The following is a 26,906-nucleotide window of genomic DNA, read 5'->3' on the forward strand; positions in this document are numbered from 1 at the left end:
AATACTTACACCAGATAGAGTGGACTTGAAAACAGAGGTTATAACAAGAGAAGAAGAAGGACCCAGTAATCCCACTGCTGGGTATTTATCTGAAGAAACCCAGACACTACTTCAAGGGGACGTGTGCATCCCTATGTCACTGCAGCCTTGTTTACAGTGGCCACGATGTGGAGGCGGCCTGGGTGTCCGCCAATGGATGAGTGAATAAAGAGGAGGTGGTGCATACACACAATGGAATATTGCTCAGACATGGAAGGAAATGGGTTCTTGCCATCTGGGCAGCGTGGATGGACCTGGAGGGTATTGTGCTGAGTGGAGTATGTCACACAGAGAAAGACAGATGCAATGTGATTTTGTCTATGTGTGAAATCTAAAGAACAAAATAAATAACCAAAACATAAACAAACTCATAGATATAGAAAACATTTTGATGGTTGCCAGATGGGAGAGGGATTGGGAGACAGTGGGTGAAAAGGGGGAAGGGATTAAGACATAAAAATTGGTTGTGACACAGTAGTCATGGGGATGTAAAGTGAAGAATACGGAATACAGTCAATAATGTGGTAATAACTATGAATAGTGCCAGTTACTAGACTAATTGCGGAGAATCACTGAATAAATTATATAAATGTCTAACCACTATGCTGTATACCTGTACTTAATATAAAATAATATTCAATGTCAACTGTAATTGAAAATTTTTTAAAAGTGGGGGGCAATGGTGAAGGGGAATAAGATGTTCAAATTTCCAGGTATAAAACAAATGAGTCATGGGGATGAAATGTACAGCATGGGAAATATAGTCAATAATATTGTGATAGCATAGTATGGTGTCAGATGGTTACTGGACTTATCGTGGTGATCATTTCTTTAGGTATATAAATATTGAATAACTATGATGTATACCTGAAATTAATATAATATTGTATGTTAGCTATATTTTAATAGAAATATTTTTTAAATGTCCATACTACCCAAAGACATCTACAGATTCAATGTAATTAATCCCTATCAAAATACCAAGGGCATTTTTCACAGAACTAAAACAAATAATCCTAAAATATCCCAAATAGCCAAAGCAATCTTGAGAAAAAATGACAAAGTCAGAGATATGCTACCTGACCTCAAACTATACTACAAGGCTATAGCAATCAAAACAGCATGACACTGGCATAAAAACAGACACACAGATCACAAGAACAGAATGCACGGCCTAGAAATAAACCCATGCCTATACGGTTATTTAATTTATGACAAAGAAGGCAAGAACCCACAACAGTCTCTTCAATAATGGTGATGGGAAAACTGGACAGATACATTAAAAAAATAAATAGAATTAGACTACTTTCTTTCACCATCTACAAGAATTAACTCCAAATGAATTGAAGACTTAAATGTTAGACCTAAAACCATAAAACTGGAAGAAAACATAGGCAGTGTAATCTCTGACATTGCTCTTCGTAATATGTTTTTGGATATGTCTCCTCACGCAAGGAAACAAAAGAAAAAATAGACAAAGGGGATTTCATCAAAGTAAAAAGGTTTGCAAAGAAAGAAAAAGATATCCTACTAAATGGGAGAAGATATTTCCCAATGATACATAGATAAGGGGTTAATATCCAAAATATGTAAATAACTCATAAAACTTAACAGCAAAAAAAGAAACAATCCAATTAAAAAATGGAGAGATGCGCTGAACAGACATTTCTTCAGAGAACATACGGATGGCCAATGGACATATGAAAAGATACTCAACATCACTAATCATTGGAGAAATGCAAATTAAAACCACAATGAGATACCACCTCACAGAATGGCTATCATCAATAAATCAACAAACAACAAGTGTTGACAAGGATGTGGAGAAAAGGAAACCCTCATGTACTCTTGGAGGGATTGCAAATTGGTGCATCTACTATGGAAAACAGTATGGAGGTTCCTCAAAAATTACAAATAGAACTACCTTATGACCTGGCAACCCCACTTCTAGGTATTTACCCGAAGAAATTCAAAATACTAATTCAAAAAGATATATGCACCCCCTATGTTTACTGTAGTATTATTTACAATAGCCAAAAAGCAACCTAAGTGTCCACCAATAGACAACTGGATAAAGAAGAAATAGTACATATATACAATGGCATATTATTCCGCCATAAAAAAAAGAATGAAATCTTACAATTTGTGACAACATGGATGGACCTAGAGAGTATTACACTAAATGAAACAAGTCAGACAAAGAAAGACAAATACCACATGATTTCACTTTTATGTAGAATCTAAAAACAACAACAACAACAGAAGAAACAAACAAAACAGACTCATAGAAATAGAGGAACAACTAATGGCTGCGAGATAGCAGGTGTGTTTAGGGGCTGGGTGAAAAGGTGAAGGGATTAGGAAGTACAAATTGGCATTCACAAAATATTCACGGGGATGTAAAGTACAGCATAGAAAATATAGTCAATAATATTGTAATAACTATGTATGGTGTCAGATGGATACCAGACTTATTGCAGGAATCACTCCCAAGTTATATAAATGATTAAACGCTATACTGTATACCTGCAACTAATATAACATTAAATGTCAACTGAAATTGAAAAGTTTTTTAATTTAAAAAAACGACGATAGCACCTCTGAAGGAGAAGAAGCAGGAAGTGGAAAAGCACTATAGAGACCATACGGAAATTTCTCCACTTGGATATCTAATAGGTATCTCCAACCTAGTAAGTCCAAACCCAAACTCTTGATCTTTCCCCCTACACCTGAACCAGCCCCGACTCAATATGGAGCCATCATTCTAACTGCTGCTCAGACCAAGCAACGGTGGTCTCTTGACTGCAACTCTTCTCATTTCCCACATCCAATCCGTCAGCCAATTGTCAGAATATAACTAACTCTATCATCACCACTGCTACCACCATGGGTCCAGCCAACCTCAATTTCCACTGGCCTGGATTTCTGGAATGCTTTCACAACTTGTCTTCAGGCATCCACTCTTGTCCCCATGGGTGTCCCCTTAAAATTATTTAAAACACTGTCCATTTATGTTGTATGCACTTTTCTTTACATAATGCAATTCACAATTTTTTAAGTGGTTGAAAAAAAATTTAACAGGTTAAATCAAATGATGCCCATCTTCTGATCAAAACTTTTCATCCAACTTAGATGAAAAAAATAAAGTTCTTCCCATGCCCTAAAAGGCCCTGTTCTCTTGGATCCCGTCTTTTGGATTCTCTCTTCCCTCCTTCAGGTGTTTGATCCACCCTGGCCTCCTCACTGTTCCTAAAATAACCCAATGAAGTCCCATATCAGAGTCACTGTGCCTGCTCTTCTCTCTGCTTGCAGTGCTCTTCCCCAGGTATTTGCTGGGCTCCCTTCCCCATGGAATCCAGGCACCTGCTCAAAAGTGACCTTCCTGGAGCCGACTTCCTTGATCAGCCAATATAAAATAATACTGTCATAAACCCGTCCTCTTATCTTCTTCAGCACTCACCATTTATATTCTGTCTTCCCCTAATTAGAATGAACGTTCCATGAAACAGGGATCTTATGCTGATTTTTCATTGCTGTACCTGGAACAGGGACTGGCACAGAGCAGTGGCATCCATGCCGAATGAGTTGATGACTAAACGAACTGCCAGCACAAGGTGAGAGGGTGGACAGCAATGACATGCCCTCTGACCTGGTGGCCGTGGGCTTAGAGGCAGACCTCACCGCAGACCAGTCAGGCAGCTTCACCAGACAGCTCTTTCTAAGAGCAAAGAGTGATCCTAACCACAGTCGGACACCTCTCAAAAGTCTGGTCTGTCACACAACAAATGAGAATAAGAGAACTTGTGGTACTCAGGAATCACAGTGCCATCCACAAGTGCAACCCACAAATTCATAGTATCGACCCCTCCCAAACCCCAGGCTCTTCCACAGCCCAGAGAATGTCCATTGTTACAGAAAAATCCCAAGCATGTGCTTTACTGATAAAGGATCAATGCCGTTGGTATCTTTCCAGACACCCACAAAACAATACCTTGCACAAAAACCAGATAACTGAATGAAAGGAACCCAAGGGAGAGGTTGACACGGTGTTTGAGACTCTAAATGTCATCTAGAGTAGCAGTGCTCAGCCTTGGCATCACATAAAAATCACCTAGGTAAAAAATCCTCACACTCCAGCCACACCCCAAACTGTTAAATTGTCATCTTTGGGAACATGAGCCAGGAATAGGGTTTCTAAAAGTACCATTGGTGAGTCCAAACGTGCAGCTATTGTTGAAAACCACCCACTAGAGTTCGGTGGTTGTGTTGATGTAAGAAAGCCGGGGAGGGACTTCTGTACTCCTTACCTCACCAGGGTGTCACTGCCAGCCCCTCCTGGGCTGTAATAGAGCACGTTCTCCAAGGACAGGGAGAACTTCAGCCCCTCTGCCTCCGAGATGTACAAGTTGGTATGGTTGTTACTATGACTGACACACACAAACACCTGGTCCTCGGAGGCATCCGCAATGTAATATTCCTTTGGAATCAAAAACCAAAAAATACGTAAGTCAACAAAAAGCTTATGTCCCATGGGCCTTCCCTATACACACTAAAGCAACGACTTCCAAATGTCCCCGTGACAGAGGTGGGCATGAAGCCCATGGAAAGCTCCCCAACCTTGGCAAAGAAGCCTGGCTGACTCTTCTTTGGAGAACCAGAGGTTGCTCTGCAGCTGGCACAGGGCCCTGATCAGAACATGGGGCACGAAATAAGAGCGGGCCACTGAACAAGAGCGGGCCACTGAACTCCATAACTGACCTAAAAACCTCGTTTTACTAAACAATGTCTCCCTTTTTTCCTCTCCCCATAAGAACTCCCGTTAGTACAAAGTATAATATAGATTAACGTGCATTTCCTTTCCTTTTATTTTCTCCAAGGTGACTAAAGAAAGGAGGAACCTCTATAAAGAAATGACAAGTGTGTTTTCTGTCATATACTCCTCTAAGCTACTCACCTTCCACCACGCCAGCTGCTAGTGTTGAGGACTTCAAGCACCACCTCCTCCCTGTGGCACTTCTCAGATGGCCCAGTCCACAGTAATCTTTCCTATGGATCTCTACATTATAATAGACTGCATTTGACTAAATATGGTTGCCTCCTCTGCTTATTTCCCAGTCTCTCCAATCTGTCTGTATCAAAAAGATAGGACCCAAGTCCTACACCTTTTTTGAACCTAGCCACCTGTGAGCAACACAGCAAGTACTTAAGTAACTGTTGCTGTCACTAACTTCCTTCAGTACTGGCACACTGAGCCCACTGACTGCCTCTAAACCTCTCTGCCAATGCTTCTCCACTTAAAGCAAATTAAAAGCTCCAGCTCAGCTCCACTTCAAACAGTAAGGAGGGAAAAAATAGACCAAGATGCGCAGAGCATAATGGCTCTCTCTAGATAGAGACCTATATAAAGTGACTTCAGAGAGCCTGGTCAAATATCCACCTGGCAGGACATCCCCACAGCACCACCCCTCCCGTGACCTCTTCATGGGAACAATGACACTTCTTCCCACCCCCAAGCGAACCCCACTCACATTAATAGGATGTCTTGTGACAAACTGGGCTACTTGCATGGGCTTCCGGCCAAAAGAGACCCACAGCTGCACAGAAGGTGGCTGTTGACTGCCCGAGAGATGCTGCCAAGGAAGAGGAGAAAGAAATCAATTGTGCCACATTATAGCCACTCAGAATAAGCAAAAAAGGAAACAGAAAAGTCACACCCCTAATTCTACTGAAAACACAAAGTAGAGTGTGTGACTGCAAATGCACATTTTTGCGACATCTTGTACTGCTTTTGTACTGCTTTATCCTAGATACCTGGTCTGCAATCCATTCTAGATACTCCCTGGATATTAGATGGGGAGGAAGGACAATAGTATAATTCAAGAACTTAGGCTTGGAAGGCTGCAAAAGCTTAAGTAGATAGTGAAAAGGTGAGGACTATATGATGAGGCTGAGGGGTGGGGGCAGAGCCTACAGCCTCAAAACCACCACAGGGGAAGATCAGCCACATACCATGCATACAAAACATATTCTCATCTCCTTTCTACTCCTATTTTCATATTATAAGGATACTTGGTGCTTTAACTTGCACCAAGAGTTGATGGAATTCTTATTGATTCATTTTTTAATTTTTTAATACATCTCATTGATTAAAGTCCTTTGCTAGAATATGTTTGCTTTGGTAATGTATTCCACATAATGTTGACCACAACACATTGCATTTTAGAGGTATTAAACCAGAATAAATCTTGAAAATGTGTATGAAAGCACTAGATTAAGAGCAAATCACTGAATCTCTCTAGCTCCCAGTTTACTGATCTACAAAATAAGAAGCTGATTTAGATCGGGGCTTCTCTGTGGATGGGTTTAAATGGCCCAGGAACCGTGTAAATATACACGCTAATTTTTTGTGTGCATGGGGCACTCCTTCATTTTGCTAGGGAGGGTTTGAACCATTTACCAAATTTTTGAAAGGGTCAATGATTCAAAAAAGGATAAAAAGCACTATAAAGGCTCTATGTGGCTTTGCACTTCTGAGAGGGAGGCACACCCTATGTAGACAAAAATCACACACATGATTACTATTATACTCACTGGAATGATCCCTAGCCTGAAGGGCTTCATGTATCTTTGATTCTGTCGTTCCTGTTTATTACAGATTTTAAATTCCTATAGAATAAGGAACATACCAATTTCTCTTAACTGTAATATAACAACGACTGAGTACCCTGGGCCCATGTATGCCCAGTGAATACTGTGTGAAGAGCAAGCTGATGAACATGAGGTTAGTTTTGATTCATTTGAACGGTACATATATATTCAAACCACCACTGAACAAATGGATAAAAGTAGTTTATTTTAAAGCCAGATAGAGAAGTATAAAAGACTGCTTTTGCAAAATGGCACCCTAAAAACCATGTTAATAGCTTGTACTCAGTATGTACATAGTAAATGATGGACCTATTAAAAGTGTAAAATATATTACCTGAACGAGAAAACAGTTCCCAGCAAAATATGCATAAATTCCAAAAGCCCTCCTTAAGTCAATAAAATTTCTGTGTATAAAAATCAGATAATTAGTTTAAGTCACCCCATATGAATGGTTATGAATATATATGAATACAAGATATCAGTGAAACACGTACTTTTATGCTTTATATTTTTTCACTACTTCCTACTGTGGTTAAACCTTAGAAAGGAGCCATTTTTTTCAGTGACCCTGAGACCCATCATTAGTTAAATGTTCTTAATGAGTGCTGCAGGAAGGCCTGACAATTGAGTATGTACACCAAAGCAGGTCTTACTTTGTAAAACTCACAAAATATAAAGGTCAGAAAAAAGAACCCTCAAAACACATCCTCCCCACTTCCTTCTGGGAGAATTATTCCTAAACCCAGACAATTCATGTTCACTCATAATGTATTCTTAAAGAGTTATTATAATATTTCACTGCCACCAAGAAAAAATATTAACAATTACGCTATGGCACACTATTGATTATGAGATGTATTGTGAGGCCCTAATACTTTTCTTAACAAACCATGGGTTTTGTGGTTGTTGAGTTATTGGTATTATAATTTTTGTAATCTGTAAATATGTTTGGGTTTTATTGTTGTATATGAGTTATAAACAGAAGGTGCCTACACCTAGCTTTATACCTGCATATGTTTAAGTAAATTATAATTAAAATAATTTGTCAACAGTTGGTTTTGGTCAGTTATCCTAAACTTCACAATTCAATTGTGGTGAGCCAACTTTCATATAGAAGCCCACAATCCTGAAGTAATTACTAAGTTTTTTCTGTTATCGCTATTAACATTAGAGACTTTAAATTAGCATAATTAAGGTTAGAAATTAGTTTTCAATAGTGAAATTAGTGGTTGGTTGGTCAAAATAGTGAAAAGTATAAATGAGCTCTCTAGGGAGATCAGTAGCATGCAAGACATGTGAATTGGCCGTAATATCCTGAAAAGAACACACTGGAATGAACAGGGTATAAAAATTTAAGGAAGCCTGTAACCTGAACTTTTTGGGATAATGCCTAAGAGTTGACAAGCTCTTGTACTAGAGGATTCTGATGTCTGATGCCAACTGAAAGGGTAACAGAATCCTGCCTCTGTAACGAGGTTGGCAAACTTTTTCTGTATCGGTTCTTATAGAAATATTTTAGACTTTATGGGCCATCTTGCCTCTATGCAACTATTCAATTCTGCCACTGTACCATGAAAGCAGTGATAGACAACACATAAGCAAATGAGCATGACTGTGTTTCAATGAAAGTAAATTGACAAAAACAAGTGACGCACCATAGTTTGCCGATCCCTGCTCCAGAACCCTGTGCCTGCATCAACAGGAAGGAGACTCCATGCAGCCCACACACTGGGCCCTTTCCTTACTGACACACATTTGTGCAAGAAATGTCTAAGCCTGGCTTTCATGACAAGTTGAGAGTGAAGCTATAGAGAGGTAGCTAACCCTCATTTACCTCCAACTTTCTGGCAACTATTGTTATCTACCAGAAAGAATCTAACAGCTGTATACTGGCACGTTAACAGAATGATGTCAGCTTGCAAAAGCGCCTCGTTGCTCTAATGGCCCTCTCATTCTAATGTGCACTACTAAGACTAGTGAAGTTCACCTCAAAAAACAAGGAATAAAAATGAAACTTGGGTTAAAAAAAAAATCAAAGGGCATCAGACAAAAGGTACGTATGAAGTAAGAGCTGGACCAACAGGGCAACAAAAAAGTTCTGAAGACTTGGATACATGCTCCAGTCCAGAACCCAGATGGCTGTCCCCATAAGTTCTAAAAAACTAACTTCCAAAGAATTATAATTATTCATGGTGCTGGAAGAAAGCAAAAGAGTTAATGGTCTGATACCAATTTTCTGTGATTTTGGCAATTAGTTGCTTGATTTTCCTAATTTGATTTGAGTGCATTTAACATTAAAGTCACTCGGAATTCCCCAAACCCATGCAGTCAGAGTGCTAGGCACACCCTAGACAAGTTGTCACACTTGTAGGGCTCAACACTCCTACTGACAGGGTTATCCAACCAACGCCAGTGTTGTTTATGTTTATAGCTCAGCACTCTAGAGTAATAGAAGGAGGGAAACAGCCATTTTATCATCCTCTGCCAGTTGTGTTTCTTCTTTCATCAAAGTACACATTGAGAAATGTTCCTTTGATAATATAAGTATCAGAAGCATCTACATATAGAAGGTGTCAGGGAAGAGTTTCTCAAATTTAGGATATTCTTAGGCATTCTGGAGCTGCTCAGGGAAAGACGATGCCTTTGGGCCCTGCAACCTGCATTTGTAACAAGTGAGCTCCAGGGATGCTGCAGCAGGTGCTCCGAGAAACACTTCCAGGTGGCGGCCCGGCTCACCTTACCTAGATCCTCTAGCTAACACCACTGACCTTGGGATACAGAGGCCCATCCATGTGCTGAAGGAAGAAGCCAACACATTAACTACAATTTTGCCACTAATGCCATAAAAATAAATAAGCCGTATAGAGAGTTGAGAATTGACTGTAAAAGTGACAATAATTTAATGCCCCACCCTACCCCCGCAAATTTACTAGCCTATGTTCTCTAGGCAGCGAAAGATGACATTCATTTAACTCTACTACACATCTTCTACGTTTCAAGCATTGTGCAAGATACTGGATATTATGAGTGATGATCAAAATAGATAACAGCCCCTGATCTTACCACTGGCCAGGAATAATAAAAAACTTACCACTGGCATTCTGTAAATCACCTATGTCTAGAGAACAGACATAGCTGCTAGATCAGAATGGGTGGCACAGAAAGCTCCAAATGGGATGTAACTTAGACTTCTGAGTGTGAGATCTAGAAATACCATGTTTCCCCAAAAATAAGACCTAACCAGACCATCAGTTCTAATGCGTCTTTTAAAGCAAAAATTAATGTAAGACCCGGTCTTATTTTACTATAATATAATGTAATGTAAATAATATAATATAATATAATATTAGTAATACAATATAATATAATACCAGGTCTTACATAAGACTGGGTATAATATAATATAATGTAATATAACATAAGACCCGGTCTTAAATAAGACCTTATATTTATATTAATTTTTGCTCCAAAAGATGCATTAGAGCTGATGGCCCGGCTCGGTCTTATTTTGGGGGAAACACGGTAACAGGATTAAGGGTAACGCATAGCACCTCTCCACCTTGGCCCTGGCTCAGGACAAATCTGGGAATCAGTCACTGTTTTAAAATTAAATTAAAATCATACCAAAAAATGCAGCCCCAAGAAACTAAAGCAAAAAGACCTGTGAATACTGGAGGACTGGAGACAACAGTGGAACTCAGGACCCATCTTGATATCATAAGGTACCAATCCTCAGGCCTGATTTCTCACCTGTGAATTCCCACCACCACATGCCTGCCTGAGGAAATTCAAGGATGTTTGTGTCCTTAGGCTGCTGCTGTTGTACGTGTGTGTGTGAGTGTAAGACAAAGATAAAAACAGACAGGCAAGGCAGGAAGGGGGTGATCCAGGGAGTGTGACTCAAGGGAAATATCCTAACAGAAGAAAAACTGACATAGTTTGGTGGTTAAAAAAAACATTTCACAAGGTATGTAATGGGGAACCCCTCTTTTTTCTTGTTAAGGAGGTTTTTTTTCTCCCCCCACCCCCCTACCCTCCACATCCCAAACGACTTGACCTATTTCTGCCTGGCCAACTTCCAATCATATAAATAAGTGAGAATCTGGAGGAAAACATTACATGTGATTTTTGTCCATAAGGTTAACAGTGATAGAACGCAGAGCAACCCTGGTTACTGGCCTCCCAGTAAGCAGAGGCCTTCAACAGAGCCTGAGGTCAATAAGCAAATGACTCCCATTAAGAAAGCAAGGTTACAGTCCCCCAGTATAGCAGCCTAGCCTGCTCTTGGCCAGGCCTGCTTCTTTTCCTTTACACTGGACAACATAGTTGCAACTTGTAACTTGATACAGTTGCAAAGCAAGTCCTGTTAAATAATCAACTGTGATTTTTAAATGAGCGAGCTCTCTATTTCAGCATCTGGCTCCAATGCATCAAATCAAAGGGAAAGATTTTCCCAGCAGCTGAGAGGTAAGCTATTTACTGACAGCTAGAAGCTTAATTACTGCTTTTCTTAGAGCAGTAACTCCCACTAGCCAATGACTACACATTCTATTAGCCATGTAAATTAACATGGGTCCAAAATTTGCAAAGAAATCAGCCTAATGAAAAAAAATCAGGCAGTGGAATTGAAGAAAAATGCCATTGAGCCCCACCCCTCCTTTCTGAGTTCATTGGGATTTCAAAGAAATATGTGTTTGTCAAGGGTGCTTGACTATTGGGAAATGACCAAATTCCCAGAGCCTAGAGACTCTCTGAATGGGTGTCTCAGCTTCTCCAGTCCTTGACCTCCAGGGACCTTCCAAGCTCTTTGGGAATGTTCATCTATGTCCAGCACCCTTCAGTCAAGCTCCTCCAGGCACGGCGATCCAGGCCCTGCTTGCGTGAACGCACCCGCATGGTCACACAATGCCAAACCTCAGAAAGGTTATTCCTCAGTACCTTCAACTTACCACCACCTTTGTAGCAAACATGTACTTGTCTCGAAGCTCAAAGTCTCTCACTTCCTCGAGGATCACCTCCTGGTTTTCCCAGGACTGAAAGAAGTCTGTACTTCGGAAAACTGTGGAGTAACCAGAGGGTTCATGCCGTTCAATGTAAATGGTGTTTGGCTTGTCATAGGGATCAATTCCCCTGGGTGGGGAGGGAAGGAAGAAAAAACAACAGTTGTTATCATCATTTCCATGTTTAATCATTGGAGGCATGGAGGTTCTGCCAAGCACACAATCAACTAGGGTTTAGGGCCACATACTGGGATCTACAAAAGATTCTCTCTGTGCTACAGACATATCCCTTTGCTTGCTCCTCGGCTCAGTACTAAGGGAGAGGGACTGCCATCTGTGATGCGTTTTGTGTTGTTAGACTGTTGTTTTCAAGGTATCCTGGGTTTCCACTCAAGGCAAGCTCTGACCAGGCTGGAGACGAGTGGAAAGAAGAAAAAGCAAAAGGCAGAGTGTTTTGGAATCAGTCAGCAATGGACCATTTTAGGCTGTCAGCAAGTATCTGACCTCAAGTTATGAACCTCAGAAGAACGAAAGAGAGTATTTCCCCAGGATGCTGTGTTCTCAGAAGAATAGCTCGAGAGGAAACCACACACGGAACCAGTGAGCCTCATCTTTTGCCCTTTCTCTTTCTGTCTGTTCTGTGCTATTGCTGTTGCCACCTATCTGTGCAACCATGATTCATTCAGTACAAATACATGTCCCACGAGGCTCTTTCACAAACTCTCTCTCTTGCACCTACTGATCTGCTTCAGACACGCAGGGCCCACTTCTTTCCCTGTGCTTCTGTCAACACCACACCCCTCTGCAGGGATGCCCTCACATACATTTTGGTCTGCACCTCTAAATCCTACGCATCTTCTGAGGCCCCGTTCAAGCTCCGCTCTTCCAGGAAGCCTTCCCTGATGCTCTCTTCCCTTCTCCCAACACTGGCAATGTATCTCCAGAGCACTCAATTGCAAGCCCTTTTTATGAGTTCTATATGAGTTTCAAACAGGTAGAAAACTGCTTTGGTTGGGTGCATTTTGAATCAGCCTCCATACTTTATACTGTGGTGCTTCTTATTATACTGCCCTACACTTAAGATACTGTCCTACACTGTAATATATATTACACTGTATTATAGTCATTCACCATAATGTGTTTGTCTGAGCTTCCGAGAGCACAGATGCCTTTCAAGTCCATGTCTTCTATTTCTTTTTATCCTACAGGGTTCCCAGCTGAATTGATCCTTGCTGCATTAGATCCATGGACCATAATTAGAGAGACTATTCCAAACTGAAAACTGTAGTAATGAGATCAAACTACTTTGGAGAAGAATCTCTGAACTACGGTCCCCCACAAATATGGCTCCAAACAGCAGCTGGGAGGATGACTAATCTGCCCCAGGTTCCTGACACTCACAAGAACACCAGGGCCAAGCAGACTATTTTCACCAAGCAGGAAAAATAACTGGAAAACTCAAGAGAGCTTCAGAGTGAGGATGCAGTTATTATGACCCAAGGAAAGGCAGAAGGGCTCACTTATGTAATTGTTTTTATACAGTTCCATCATGTGCACAATAGCTTTCAGGATAATGAAGGTTATGAGATAAAATTCCTTCAAAGATGTACTGCCAAGAGCATGTTCTAAAAAAAGAAAGAAGGAAGGGAGAAAAGGAAGGAGGGAAGGAAGGAGGAAGGGAGGAAGAGAAAGGCAAGGCAAAGAAAGGAAAGGAAAGCGGGAGAAAGAAGTAAGGAGATAAGAATAGGAAAATAAAAGAGCATCTTTTTTACAACAGGGGAAGACTTGACTTTGGCCCTACATTACGGAGTCTTACTAAGACACTGGAAAAACCAACAGCCTTAGTCCTTATGTGGGAGACAACTGTTATCATCAGATGCTCTGTGTGTGGGGTGGGGGGACAGGGGGGAGCATGTTCTATTCTTCTCCACAACTAGAAGTACAGATTACAGTACTTCCTCTACCCTAAAGGATATGCAAATTAAAATAAGGTTGCTGGTTATTTTTAAAAAGGCAGAGAGGAAGGGACTTTCATTCAGATATTTTGAGAACAGCTCCATTTCTATTATTCCTTCCTAGCCAAAAGCAGCAGCCAACTCTAGAGACAGTGCTGTGACTCTCACCCAATTCTCTTCTGTAACCCATACGTGGATTCCCCATTTCTGAGAGCTGGTCCCCTACAAGTTCCTGAACCTTGTATTCGCTAGCCTTCCAGTTCCCATGTTTCCTTACCTGTACTCTTTGCCCTCATTTGGAAACTCCAAGCCTTGCTCTACCTCTGAGCTCAGTCGTCAGTCCTCACCTGGCCTCATCTGCCCTCACCTGCCTGACTTGTAACACTTCAGTGATGCTGCACAGAGCATCCGGGAGCCCCGCCCCCACAGCATTTCCACTGGCCTGTCTTGCCGATCTCCAGCTCTGGATAACATAAATCATTGGTTTTCCTCACTTCCACTGTTCCAAGGCTGCCTGCCAAGCACTGTTGAACAAATGTATGCCATTACTCTTCAAGGAGTTCGATTATACTCTCACTTATTATGGAGAATCCTGGGGGAAATCCCCCAAATAGCCTGAAATTCCCTAACACCAGACATATAGTTATCTAAAATAAGCCAGTCCTTTCCCCTAAAAATGTGCATGTCTGCACAGAGGCAGAAGACACAACATACCAATTACCAAACAGGAAGTACCTTTTTTTAGAAATCCAGCTGGTTGCCCTCTTAATATATGGTTCCATGAAGACATAAAAGAACAACTTATGCCTTTAAAATTCAAATAAAGAAAAAGAAAGTTCTAAGGGTATATTCCTCGGGTAGAGGTTATATGTGGATGAGATTACGGTTATAATTTCATTAAACTCTACAACCTCTGCCCAAGGAAAATAACAAAAGGGACAGAAACAACTGCTCTCTGTGAAAAGACCACTGGAGCCTGAAGATACTTAGCTGGAAGGTTCCTCTTTGTGCTCCCTCCATCTGTACCATCCTCAATTACTAAGGAAGCAATATGAACTCTAAGACACTCCTCTTCAAACAGGGCTGAAAGAAGCGCAGATGATATCTACCATCTTGTTGGGACATTACATTTAATGAAGACTAAAACTACATGTAAAAGTCAAAAGACAAATGACAAACTGGAAAATATAAATAAACACACAATTATCTCCTATGACACAAGACTGACCTCATATAAAGAACTCCTGGAAATAAATAACAAAAAGACTAACAATCCACAAAATAAAAAGGGCAAAGAGCATAAACAGATGTGTCACAAAAAAAAAAAAAAAAAATAACCCTTAAGTGGGTTAAAAGATGATTAAAATCCTTCATAATAAGAAAAATGCAAATTAAAACTCTACTGAGATACTATTACTTTCCTAACACATTGGCCATGGAGAGAGGTATAATTCTATGTTGCTGAGATGAGTACAAAATTTGACACTTTCTATAGAAAATTTGGCAATCTCTACCAAAGTTACAAATTCAAAGCTTCATTCACTGGGGATATACCAGTGCACAAAACTGACAAAAGTCCCTGCCCTTGCGGGGCTTTTATTCTTTTGAAGAGAAAAAAACAAATAATAAGCATAATAATAGTATACTAGGATGTGATAAGTGCTATGCAAGAAAAGCCTAGATCAGGGTACAGCAGACTGGGAATGACACAGGAGTAGTTGCAATTTTAATAGGATCCTTAGGATAGGCTTCTTTCGTTTTTATTTTATTATTTTTTTAAATTTCATGACCAAGTTTATTGAGGTGGCATGAAATAATTCTTTTTTGTTGTTGCTGTTAACATTTTTTTATTAGTTTCAGGTGCACAAAACAATGTAATAGTTAGACATTTATCATTTATATCCCTCCTCCCCCCATCTACTATCCCTCTGACATCACACACAGCCATTACATTTCCACTGCCTCTATTCCTAACGCTGTACTCCGCTTCTTGTAACCATATATATATATATACATTGCAGTTGACATTCATTATTGCTCAGCTTCAGGTGTACAGTGCAGTGATCAGGCATCTACATCTTCCCTGAGGTGGTCTCCCTAATGAGACAAGTATCCATCAGATACCCTACAAAATCTTTACATCATTGATTACATTCCCCAAATTGGCTTTCGTAACCCCATGGCAATCTTGTGGTTACTGACTGTGCTTTCTAATCCCCTCACCTTCCCCCTTAGCCCCACCCCCCACAGGGACTTTGCACTTGCTGTTTTTCTCTGCCTAGAATGCTCTTACTAAAGATATAGTTACTGTTTTCTCCCTTACCTCATTCAAGGCTGCTCAAATAACACCTCTTAAAAGAAGCCTATCCTAGGGTCCCTGTGGTAGGAATGTACCCTGGCATTTAATCTGAGAGAAACGATGCTGCATATAAAAGGGTTCAAAGCAGAGGCCCAACATGATCTGACCTGCTTTTAAGAGAATCAATCTGGTCGTGTGCTAAGAATTAATTGTAGGACAAAGTGGAAGCAGAAAGACCATTTGGAGGACCAATGAACAACAATGGTGGCTTGAAGTAAAGCAGTGGCTGAGTAGTAGATCCTGGATATATACTGAAGGCGGAGTCAATAGGATTTCCTGATGGATTGAATGTGAAGGATGAAACACAAGGGATTGATGACTCAGAGTTCTCAGACTGAGCAATTAGAAACTGAAATGGGGAACATCATGTTTGGATCTGATGTGGGGTGGTGAAGATCAAGAGTGAATTTTAGAGGTATCAAGTTTGCCATGTACGAATGGGTTGAGTGACCCACTGACCCAGCAATCCTGTTCCTGGGAATCTGTTCTCCACACTCACCTGCATGTGTACAAAGTCATGTCTTCAAGATTATACACTACATCCATGCAACAGTGAAAGATCAGAAGCAAATAGGACTAAAAACAACCGTACTTCTTAAAGTACACTTTCTTTCTGACTTCACTTTTCTTCTCCAAAACCTACAATGGCTTCCCATTGCTTTCAGAATTCAGTACAAATTCCTTTATCAGGCACTACAGATTCTGATGCAAACATCCCTTTCCAAACTTTACCCAATGCACTGCCCAAAAATAAGACTTAGCGTCTAGCACCCAAGCACCACATTGTGTCCTGTCTGGGTTTGGCCATTCATTCCTGTCTAAAATGCCTGGCCTGCACACCTCCACAGCTGCCTCCTATCTCTCGAGCATGTCCTGGGGCTGTCAATGATGCTCCCATCTGGAAAGCCTTCTCATGCTATGTCCGTGACTTCTGAGCTTCTTCCATGACGTGTGTTATGTGCACAAAATGTCTTTCCTTACCTCCTAACCTGCAAACACTTTAAGAACTACATCCATAAATTAGTCGACTTCTTATACCCTAAAGCATTTAGCATGTTTTATATTCAGCAGACATTAAAAAAAAAATGTTATGAATGAACCAATGAATTGATTTTATAGAGAGAAAAATCCTAATTTCTGATAGGATGCTCTGAAAAATGAAGGTCTTTAGAAACTCATATACGTAAGAACTTCAAGATTTCCCTGGGTTCCCCGGTGGATTCATAAACGGGAAAGCTGTACCCTCCTCTCACAAAGAACCTTCCTTTCTCATCCCACCCCACTCCCAGTGCGTCTGCTACACTTGCAGTTCTAATTCCCAGGTCTGGAAAATGTATTCTCTGAATCAAATGCTTCACATTTCAGGTAAGGGCAGGTCTGTCCTCCATGAAAGAGCCAGAACTGAAGAAAGGAGATTATGTAATGCAAATCTCTTAAATGGCACAACTTACCAAGAAAAGGACTTCACATGTTCCTGAATCATGATCCAGGTCTGTCCAAAATCATCTGACTTCCATAGCTGGAAAGAGCAAAGCGACAAGAAGTAGCCATGACGCCACGGGCACGGACAGCCAGAATGGCATCACCAAACTCTCCTGCAATCCCCACCTTAAATAATGTGACGACCAGCAGGGAAGGCCCCCAAAGCCAGCTCAGTTACTCCAAGTACAAACAGGACAGGAAGGACAGGACAGGTCTGCACTTTTGCGGTCTTCTCCATAGTTACTAAGGCCTCAACAGAAACTAGGAAAGGTGATTGGGATTTGTCTTCCCTTGGTAGGTTATCAGAAACTATGGTTATTTTGCCACGTATAATGCGTACGTTTTTGCCCAAATTTGTGAGGGAAAAATAAGGGTGCGCATTATGCATGGTTGGTACTAGTTTTGTATCTATATAAATGCTTTTAATTCTTTTATTTATGCTTATGAGTTAAAAGTGTAGCTCTAAACAATCAATAACGATATCCATATGCAAAATAATACCATGGAATATGATCATCGGTTTTGTTGAACTTACGATGAACTTGCAACAACGAAGGGTTCTTGGCCTTCTATGATACATAAATATCGTAAATTTGTTACCGGTACATAAAATGTCTTGTACCTCGTATCTGTTCTTGTGTTTTGGGTGCGCATTATACATGGGAGCACATTATACACAGCAAAACACAGTATGTCTTACTCAAGATTAGCCCTCAGATGAGGGTAAAAACAAAAGGATTATACTTGGTACTTCTTGCCTAGGAAACAGTGTCCTTAAAAACCCATCATGGGCCACAGTAATTTAAATTGAATGGAGAGGACACTGGCTAAGTACAGAGTCAAAAAGTTCCAAAGCCAATCAACTGAATACACAGTGTACAGCCATGAGTAATTAATTTGCTGATCTTGCCAAATCGACCCAACTTCCAAAAACATAACCTGAGGGTTCCTCTGGCCCTAGCAACCACGTATTAAGAAGCAGGAGGCCAAAAATACCAACAATCCACCTACACTGACCCCACCCACACTTAGGTTACTCCATAAGGCATGTGAAGGGAAACAAATAATGTTTTAGCTAAAGGACCTGCAAAGAGAAAAATATTCCAAGCAAAGCCATTCAAAACTCATGATAAATCCAATCCTATAGGATCCACAGGTTTCCCAGGATTATGCCAGACCAATATTCCTGACTTGGCAAGTTTCAACCTTGAAACATAAATCATACTCAGGCTCTCTCCTCATCACTCACCTTTCCTTCAGATTCAGATCAAAGGAGGAAAATCCACACATTCATATTATACGTGTATACACACACACACACACACACACACACAGAATATTAACGTTAATAGTAAATTCAAATAAATGGCAGGCAAAAGCAGCATGTTTAAGGTGAAGGATGGGAAAAGTGCAACAGAGATTCAACCAGAGATCCCAGCAGAGCTTAGACTTCTCTACCTGGCTCTCTCTGATTAATTTCCAGAGCCTCAACTTACCCCCAGGACTAACAAAGGTGCATCTGCACCAAGAAGGGCAAGATATTTGACTAATAGGGCCTATCAAGTGCTACATGTTGCTCCATGGCTGGGATGCAGCCTGAGAGTACCAGGGAGAAGTGAAACAATAGCTACAAACGCTAAGCCTGAGAGAGGAGGAGGGAGGGGTCAGGGGGCGGTCACTCAAAGGACAAGAAGTCCACATAGGCAGAGGGCAGAACAGAATATTCAAGGAGCCCTGCCTGACAGAGTTCCAGAAGCTCTCTTACCTGCTTGTTGGGGTGAGACCGGTCAAAGCCCAGGAGAAGGTTGGAGGCCTTACTGTGCAGAAGGAGATCAGCTGCCCGGAATGGGATGGAAAAGCCTTGGATAGTACTGCAAAAGTCAAACGTGATCCAGAGGTACTGGGCATAAGCATCTGCAAAGATGTACTGCAAGAGAAAAGAGATCAGCTCAGAGCAGAACCTGGCCAAGGCCGCCCAACACTCCCCAGACAGTGGATGAGTGCACGCACATGTACAGTGTCAACCAACAAGCAACAACGCAGGGCCAAGGGCTTGCAGGGCTTCCACACAGCTCTCTCCCAGCAATGAAGAGATGCTGGTGCACACCAAACAGAGCTCAGTGAAGAAAGAGCAGCGGGATGGGCTGGCCGGGGAGTCAAACAGTACTTTCATTTCACCAGGCAATGAAGCTAGTCAAGTCTTTCTAGTTTTTCTTTCAAATGACTTAACTATTCTCATGCTCTGGTGAATCACTTGGTCACAATCCGAGGGTGGCTGTTGGAAGCTGGGAAAGAGAAGTCCTTCTCTTCAGACTAGCTGCACATACACAGGGCTGCTCTCTATCCTCCGACATGCCCTTCCAGGAAAATGTGTACGATTGTACCCATTTGCGTAGGCAGATTAGTTTCACCTTCTTGCCACAATGCCAAGTGACAGGGCAGCACTGGGAACCAAGCTGCCATTGGTCCGTGTTACGTGCAGACTCACTCTGGGGCATAGCAGGAAGCAGCTCTGGAGAGCAGAGGCCTCGCCTTGTTTTGCTACCGCAGGGTTAAATGTCTTTGAACAAGTTTGGCTGGAGACTGACTGCCAGCCTTAAGAGTTTCCAAGGGGAAAGGATTAAGGCAATTCAATTTAACAAACATACAGGTGAATGTTCACTGTGCACCAGACACTGAGGCTGCCAGAGTGAAAACACGGGATCCTTCCTCTTAAGCAGCTCGCAGTCTAATGAGGGAGAAAGACAATGTCCACAGCTAACTGTAATTCAAGGAAAAATGAGATTAAATGAGAAACCACGGACAGTCCTATGAAAGCACAGACTACAGATCAGTTATGGTTGTTTTAGATCTGAAATGACTACATGTCACATTTAGGCCTTGAAGGGCAGGCAAGACTTCCATAGGGAAAGAACATTCCAAGTCTAGGGAAGTTTGGGAACAAAGGAGGAAAAAAAAATACTGCATGGGTTTGATGACAGCTCCTGAGGGCCTGAGGGAAATGATTAGAAAATAAGGCTGGAAAGCGCAGATGAGAGCAGGCCTTGAATTCACACAAGGATAATAGCCCCTGCTCCCAGAAGAATGAGAGCGGCTCAGTGGACGATGTGAACCAGAAACCAGAGCAAGGAGGAACCAGGTCCAGCCCCTGAAAGCCTGGAAATCAACAATCCAAAGGGACCAATCAGACCAAAACACTTTCCCTAATTGATTCCACCTTACCCAGATCAATCTTCAGCTCTGGTCCTCTCAGCACGAACAGCTTCGGTGTATACCCTAATATTTCGGTGTATACCCTAATATTTTGCCCTTGTTCACATGTTGCTTTCATATATGTTCTTGCTCCTTTTCCTTTGCATGTTCTTTCCCCAAATCTAGACTGTAAACTTCCCAGGAAGATGTTTTTTGATGTGTCCTTTCTCTTGTGTTTCCTCCACAGCCTCTAATATAAAACTCTAATCTCTGTAGAAGCCTAATTAAAAATTAACTCTAAAGGATAGTAAATGTTTTGAAAGTAAAAACTACTCTAAGAAAATGCAATGTTACAAAAATAATTATATATGATCCTAAAAGTACAATCATAATTTTGGGCCTAAAAGTGTTCCCATAACTTAGCCCACCCTCCTGCTCTGAAACCACCGTGGTTACTGGGAAAAGGAGGGTTCTAAGTTTGAAGAGAAATCTATTCCATGGCTTCCTGAAGTTTCACATTTTAGAATCTAAAACTCATGTACCCAATCACAGAACTTATTTTTGTTCATGATAATAGCTAACGTTTTTCAAGAGCCCTTACTGTGCGCCAGGCACTGAGCTAAAAGTTTTGCATGCCTTATCTCATGTAGTCCATTTAGCACTCACAGCAATTCAATGTTTCAAATATTATCTCCTTTAGTAATGAGGACACTGCAGCTTGGAAAGGTTAACTGCCCAAGGGGACCCAGAAGTAGGCAGCATTTGCATCAGTGTCTGGCTGGTTCAGTGCCCATCTCTTAACAGTTCATCAATCCTTACGTCTTTTCTTCCAACAAAAAGGCAACACTTCCTGAATTTAATTCATAGGCCTTACATTGTATTATCGAACTCATTTATATGCCTCCTCTCTTAATTTACTCCTTAAGCTTTTACTGGAAATTCTCTCTTCCCTGCCTTCTGCAGCACTGTCTCATCTCCACTCTCCATCCCTCACCCCTGACCATCTCTGTCCTTGACTCTGTTTTTTTGTTTTGTTTTGTATTTTTAATTTTCTTATTGGGGGATATTCGGGAACAGTGTGCCTCTCCAGGGCCCATCAGCTCCAAGTCATTGTCCTTCAATCTAGTTGTAGAAGGCGCAGCTCAGCACTAAGTCCAGTTGCCATTTTCAATCTTTAGTTGCAGGCAGTGCTGCCCACCATCCCATGCAGGAATTGAAGCTCAGCAGCAGCTTGTTGTCTTCAATCTAGTTGTGGAGGGCCCAGCTCACTGGCTCATGTGGGAATTGAACCAGCAACCCTGTTGTTCAGAGCTCGCACTCTAACCAACCGAGTCATCCGGCTGCCCCTGTCCTTGACTCTCTTGCTGGCTCCTTTGTCTTGGTCCACTCCCTACCCTTACATAACCTCATCCCTCTTTCATCCTTGGCCACTAACTTGGTTTATCCTTCCACACAGCTTTAACTACTGCTTCCGAGAACAAGCACTCCCTGACTTTCAAATCTACGGTCTAATTCTGACTTCTCATTGAGATTCTCGTGTCATTACCTTCTTTATCTTCTCAGCATTTCCACTCTGATGTGTCAAGATATTTCACTCTGTCCAAAACTGAATTATTCAACACCTCCCCACCAAAACCAATTGTCCCTCCCCATGTCACAAATTCTCTCCACACCACACCTTCTCCCAGACCCACTACTCAAAATCAGAGTTGGGTTTTTACTCCACTGCCTTCCTCTGGCCCTCACTTTCATCAGCCACCTACCCTGTTATGTTTTTCTTTAAAAGGTTTTTCACAATCTGTGCCTTCCTTTTTATTCCTAGTGCTACTGTAGCGTGGCCCATGACCCTACTAGTGACTATAAGCAAAACTGGGACTAGGCACTGGGTTTTATTCATCCTCATGTCTTTTAGGACCCAGTGGGGTGTGAAATACTTAAGAGGGTGATGTCAGGTTTGGTTGAGTGACTAGGCAACTCTGCGCCTGGAATACCACAACAGTTCCCTTTCTGACTCTTCTCTAATCTTCCCTTCAGTCCATCCTGCATATTTCCAGTATTAAATACGTTTCCCTAAGAGATATTATGCACAGTAACTCCCCTACTCAAAGATTCTTCCGGCCCCCTACTACCCACAAGGCAAAAAGCAAACTCTTCCATCTTCAGACAGGGGCCTGACTGATATGAGGAAGGACCTGAGTGCAAACCCTCCACCCCTGAGAAGTGAATCTCATTACCTGCACAGAAATCACCTTAAGTCTCTGTCCACGCCTTTCTCCTCCTCGGGGGAACCCCCACGAACTCGCTCTAGCTGCTGAAATCATGCCCATGCTTGAAGCTCCATTTCGAATCCTAAATACCCCCCAGAGCCTTTGCTTATCATTCCCTTCCCCCAGCTCTAATGACCTGCAGGTTCCATTCATCACTCAGGCCTGTGCTGCTTCCTGCTGTGACGTAATCATGTCACACAGGCACATATTAGGAAGGCACGGAGTATCCTACTCTGCTTGTAAGTCCCCACACTTGCCTGGCTGTCAGGTCTACTCAAGGTGAACCCCAGATTTGCCAGCAGAGCTGATGTAGTAGATGCTTTCTAAACTGCGCAATGTCAGGACCGTGCGCACACACCGCAGATCTCCACCCCCATTTGCAAACACATAATATTCCAGAGGAGCTTCATCCATTAGCTTAAAGTGATGTTTCTCTTAAAATACAAATATCTCTGGAAAGAAAACAAAATAGGCAACAGAGTTTCCCTCCAAGTGAGCGTAAGAGACGCTCTCCAGTTTTGAGTGTGGAAACCACAAGCACAATGCAAGGAGGAAGGGCGGAGAGACAATGAAGGAACACATCTCTAGAAGGTGGGAACCAAGGGAAAGAGAGAGAGCTGTTTTACCATTTTACATAGGACCAACCTCTGCCTGGATAAGGCCAGGACCAGCTCTCACTTCTGCTGAGGTCATGAAGCCTAACTGCACATTCAGTGACCTTTTTTAAACACGCCCCGACATATTTATATACTGCCTGACCGGTCTCGGGTGTGCTATGAGGCCAGTGGACCAGCCACGTGGCTACAGCTGCACACTCACACTGGTTCAGCAGGCAGCACACGGGATAGAGACAAAGGAAGGGGGCCTGCAGGCTACTGAAAAACTAGACCCCCACATTCACATGACCCACAACCGTTCTATCACCATCATGAGGCAAAGCCACCAGACCAAGGCAAGTTGCCAACCCAGCACCTTCCTTCCCTTCCACGGGCTCATACCCCTCAGACTTCCACATGGCCCGTCTGTGACATCATAACCTTTCAGAGAAGATGCTAACAGTCATTTCAACCATTTGAAATCAGGTTCTTTGACAGCCCACCTAACATTTTATACAAGTGATCTCCCCGGGCCAAGTACCTTGGTGTTAGTAGCAATGCACCCAGCCGCATGTGATTTTTCTCACAAAGTGACAGGTCTGGTGGAGCAAACTGTTCCAAGGGACAAAGGCAAATGTAACACAAGTAATGGGCACAATAACAGTCACCATTTCTTTCCTGAGGGGGGCGGAGGGCGGGCGGGGGTGGGAGTGGGGGGATAACAGCCTTCTCTGGGGAATTAGAAACTCAGCAGAGAAAGCTCCATTCCTAAGTTCACTCAGCCTGCTCCAGCCCGAGGTCCTACTGTCACTAAGTTCTCCAAGAACGCAACCCCTCTTTACTCTCTCCTTCAACTCCAGAGCACGTCCAAATCAACCGTGAGAAATCTGAGATGCACCGTTCTTCAATTCAAGGTAGACGGCACCTGGGCTGCAGGCACATTGCTCCCATCTCACCTCACAGGACCTAAGACTCCTTCACTACAATCATCCCCGGGTTTCTCCTTATTTCTTGCTCCAGCATCATGACCCCTGCCTTGCTCCTTCTCCAGACCTAATGCTCAAAAAGCCCCTTACCCTCTCCCTGCACAAAACCTCCCCCTAAAAGCCCGCAACAGCATATTTCCTGTCTTCTGACTATTCAGATACGTGGGCTTAGCAGCTGCTCACAACGACCTATGTCAAACAGGAAGGAAGATGAACCCCACTGACAGACATCTGTGTCCTATGATCGGAGGTGCACGAGGGACAGGTGGAGCTGAAAATGAAGATTCCATAGAGACAACAGGGTGGTTGGTTCAAGACCACAACTTAAGCAAGTGTCAGCTCTGGAACAATGTTTAAAAATAATGATAATAACAATAGATAGGTACAAGTAGACAAAGTGAATAATCCAAGTGCTATCTGACTCCTGGAAGGCAGGGGCACACAAATCTATCCACCAGGAGATGAGGTACAGCCAGCCAGCTGGACCCTGGGGCAGGGTTCCTCACCTCACAAGAGGTACTTGTGAGTTCCAAGTGCCAGGCCTGCCTGGCCATAGAGGGGAGGGAGGGGGAAACAGAGGGCCAACAGTCTTGTCTACAGAACCAATTCCCCTCAATACCTTGTCCTGGGTTTTCATCACAGGAGGAAAAAATTGTTCTGTTACCTGGAGTTAGGAAAGAGGGGAGTTTGTTCCTAATTGCCGTTCCACTTTGAGAGCACGAGGCAGGGCTGACATTTAACCAGTATGTACCAGGAATGATTCTTCCAGGTGTTAAAAAAAAATTTGTTTCTGTACCCCCCTTCTCTGAAATCCGTGAGTGACCCCTCAGAAAGCCCTAGTGGCCTGGCCCCTTCCCCAGGATCTCCCCCAAATCCAGCAACTAAAATGTTAATACCTTGCCCAGCAGGGTGGCCTTCAGAACCCAGCTCCTCCAGACACAGTCTGTTCTGATTTGTCAGTGCCATTCCAGTGGCTAAATATTTTGAATACAACCTCTGCTAACAGACCACAGGCCGCCAGAGAAGCCAGCACTGGGGGATTACCTGTGGATCTCCTTCTCTTGTCCCTTTCTGGATGAGCAAGAGGCAGCAGCTACCCTTACCGCAGAAAGTTTTTGCTACTAAGGAGTTTCCAGCACCCTTAGAAGCAGCCATTCCACCCTGGAAATGAGTTAGGGATCAGGAGAGTGGGGAAGAAAGTGATCAAATACAACTCTCCCACTAGAGCTAGAGCTCTCTAACAGGCAGAAAAGCCTTGGAGGGGGCTGATTGCATTGCCACCCCCTTCCGTCTAACCCTACCTCCCTTTCAGCCCAGGGCAACCTCAAATCAATGCTTCCTCCTGTGGGGTTCTCCTGCAGAAATAAGCCTCAGGCCAGCACTTGGGAAAACAAGTCAGGAGGCACAGCAGGGTCTGCTGCCTAGGTTTCTTTTTCTTTACTGTATAGGTAGGAGGGAGGGCGGTGCACAAATACATACACACGCACACATATGTGCACACACACACAAGCATTGGTGATGCCAGTAAAGCCAAGAGTTCAGCAGCCTCTCTGGAAGACCTAGATTGAACAGTAAGGTAAGTCCCAGGGGACGGGGTGACATTTTTGCCACCTATGAGTCAAGCAATTTATTAGTTGGCAGATTTTCTGTGCTTATACCTGGTATTATTTGTCTACAAATTCTGCCTGGACAGTACCTAGCCTGCATGATTCTGTATGGTTCCACCCTGTATTCTGTCACAAGCATCCAGGTTAGCAGAAAAACAGTCCCTGGCTGCCAATCATGCTGCAAAGATAACCAAGAGCTCCATCTCCCAACCCCCTTGAGCACAACCATCCTCCCAAATTACAGCCCCATGAAGTCACAACAGAGGACAGCTGCTTCCTTACACGCTTGTTGTCTGCAGGACTGTGGTAGAACTGGGCGATCACAGCGTCACTGTCATTTCCCACACCAAAGTTTAACTTTCCTGAAATCTTCTGGAATGATTTTCCATAGTCGTAAGACACATACACCTAGAATATGGAGGAGGGGGAAAAAAAAGAAAAGAGTTGGTGAGAAATGTGGCAGAAAGATCTCTCACTTTCAAACATGATTCCCAATAGGTCCCTGGATATGAAAAGGTAACCCACAAAGGAGAAACAGGGCCCCTCTATGTCTGTCCCCAAGCATGTGGGAGCAGAAAGCATGGGAGCTCTGAAGCCACTGCTGCCTATTATACACAGGCCTCTTTTCTGAGGCCAAGAAAAGTCCCTGGAGGGGGAGACACACAGATGAAAACAATGATAACCTCCTCCCCATGGCTCAGTTAAGTGTTTAACAAATTACATCCAGAGGCAGAGAGAAGGGTGATGTCTGAGGGGAAGGGATTGAGAATTTGTT

The 26,906-nt window shown here is 42.6% G+C and overlaps 1 protein-coding gene across 1 annotated transcript in view; it reads right to left on the reverse strand.

The window, feature by feature from the left end:
• SORL1 (sortilin related receptor 1) overlaps nucleotides 1-26,906 on the reverse strand; it is a 154,754-nt gene that overhangs the window by 101,993 nt on the left and 25,855 nt on the right. Inside the window, exons 3-8 of the mRNA XM_081037393.1 lie at nucleotides 26,414-26,539; nucleotides 19,249-19,410; nucleotides 17,453-17,520; nucleotides 11,637-11,817; nucleotides 5,568-5,669; nucleotides 4,347-4,516 (exon numbers count right to left, since the gene is read on the reverse strand). Coding sequence (XP_080893519.1) covers nucleotides 4,347-4,516; nucleotides 5,568-5,669; nucleotides 11,637-11,817; nucleotides 17,453-17,520; nucleotides 19,249-19,410; nucleotides 26,414-26,539 — 809 coding nt within the window. The remainder of the gene's footprint in view (nucleotides 1-4,346; nucleotides 4,517-5,567; nucleotides 5,670-11,636; nucleotides 11,818-17,452; nucleotides 17,521-19,248; nucleotides 19,411-26,413; nucleotides 26,540-26,906) is intronic.

Source organism: Rhinolophus hipposideros (assembly GCF_964194185.1).
Source record: "Rhinolophus hipposideros genome assembly, chromosome: 24".
In the NCBI taxonomy this organism is placed as follows: Eukaryota; Metazoa; Chordata; class Mammalia; order Chiroptera; family Rhinolophidae; genus Rhinolophus; species Rhinolophus hipposideros.